This window comes from Trichechus manatus, unplaced genomic scaffold (genome assembly GCF_000243295.1).
Source record: "Trichechus manatus latirostris isolate Lorelei unplaced genomic scaffold, TriManLat1.0 scaffold00111, whole genome shotgun sequence".
Classification (NCBI taxonomy): Eukaryota; Metazoa; Chordata; class Mammalia; order Sirenia; family Trichechidae; genus Trichechus; species Trichechus manatus.
In genome coordinates, this window is record NW_004444047.1 from 3,925,631 (window position 1) to 3,927,032 (window position 1,402).

Genomic DNA, 1,402 nt, shown 5'->3' on the forward strand with positions numbered 1-1,402 from the left:
CACGGATGAGCACGCACGGATGAGCACGCACGTCCGCACACGGATGAGCACGCATGTCTGCCGTGGTTAGCGTGAGGCTATACCCTTACGAGGTGGACACGGCAGGTTTAGCACCTGGGCAGGTGGTGACACTGGCCCGTCAGTCACCTGTGCGCCCCCATGGCCCCGCGCAGGGTGGGGCAGAGACTTACCAGGTCCAGGCTCCCTGCAGAGGACGCGGAGCCCTGGGACTCCCTGCGGTACAGGCCTCCGTTGGCATGAAGAGGGTCTGCTCAGGGAAACAGGGGATGCAGGCGGGTCAGGAAGTGACAGCTTCCATTGTTTTCACTTCACACAGAAAGCCCGGTTATTTGGTCCTTGCCCCCAGGCCCCCTCTGGACGTTGAACAGGTGCATATAAAGGACAGAGACCAACCTGGAAGCCCCGCCCACAGCACCTCCTCACTGACAGTCACCGGCATCCCGGTCCCACTGACACAGCTGCCCCCTGCCCCGTGCACGCCCGTCCCTGGCTGAGAGCCTGTGGAAGCGGTGGCCTTGCCCTGCACAGGACCTTGGACCACCGCTCGCCTAATCTCGCATGTTTATCTCCACATGTGGCGTCTGGGCCCAGTGAAAGCTGCCCCGTGGCCAGCAGCAAACACCCCCCGCCAGGGAAGGGCATGGGATCAAAGTCTTTACAGATGACTTTTGACACATTCTTCCTGTGAAGTCCTGGAGGGGGTGGCGATTGGACCGCCAGTCGCCATGGATAACCGTGAAAACGCTGAGAGAGAAACGACTTTTAACAACACAGCGTCCACTTCCAAGTCGTGCCGCACCCAGGGCCTGGGGAGTGCCAGGGGGCACCAGGACAGTGGCTCCGAAGTCCCCCAGACCTTCAGAATCACTGGCCCACTTTCCAACAGCAACAGATCCCCAGGCCCCACCCAGGCCAACTGAGGCAGAGTTTCCAAGGGGAATGAGGCAATCAACCTTTCCAGAAGGCTCCTTAAACACCTCCCAGGTCTGGGACCCTGGCCTTGGGGTCCTGCTCGAGCAGACAGACTCTGGGTGATTGGCACCCCCATATCCCAGGTCTGGGGACCCTGGCCTTGGGGTCCTGCTTGAGCAGACAGACTGTGGGCAATTGGCAGTCCCGTCTCCCAGGTCTCGGGACCCTGGCCTTGGGGTCCTGCTTGAGTGTATGGACTGTGGGTGATTGGCACCCCCGTCTCCCAGGTACTTAGGAGCTCCAAGCTCCACCCCTCCTGCTGCCTCTCCTTTCTGGAAGCTCACATGCCCTGCTCACCACAGCATGGGCCGTGAGCGTGGGGGCCCCCCAGCCCAGGCTGCCCTGCTCACCACAGCACGGGCCGTGAGCGTGGGGGCCCCCAGCCCAGGCTGCCCTGCTCACCACAGCA

The 1,402-nt window shown here is 62.2% G+C and overlaps 1 protein-coding gene across 1 annotated transcript in view; it reads right to left on the reverse strand.

The window, feature by feature from the left end:
- Nucleotides 1–1,402, reverse strand: part of RGS12 (regulator of G protein signaling 12) — a 122,188-nt gene that overhangs the window by 16,838 nt on the left and 103,948 nt on the right. The window contains exon 9 of the mRNA XM_023738004.1: nt 192–268. Coding sequence (XP_023593772.1) covers nt 192–268 — 77 coding nt within the window. The remainder of the gene's footprint in view (nt 1–191; nt 269–1,402) is intronic.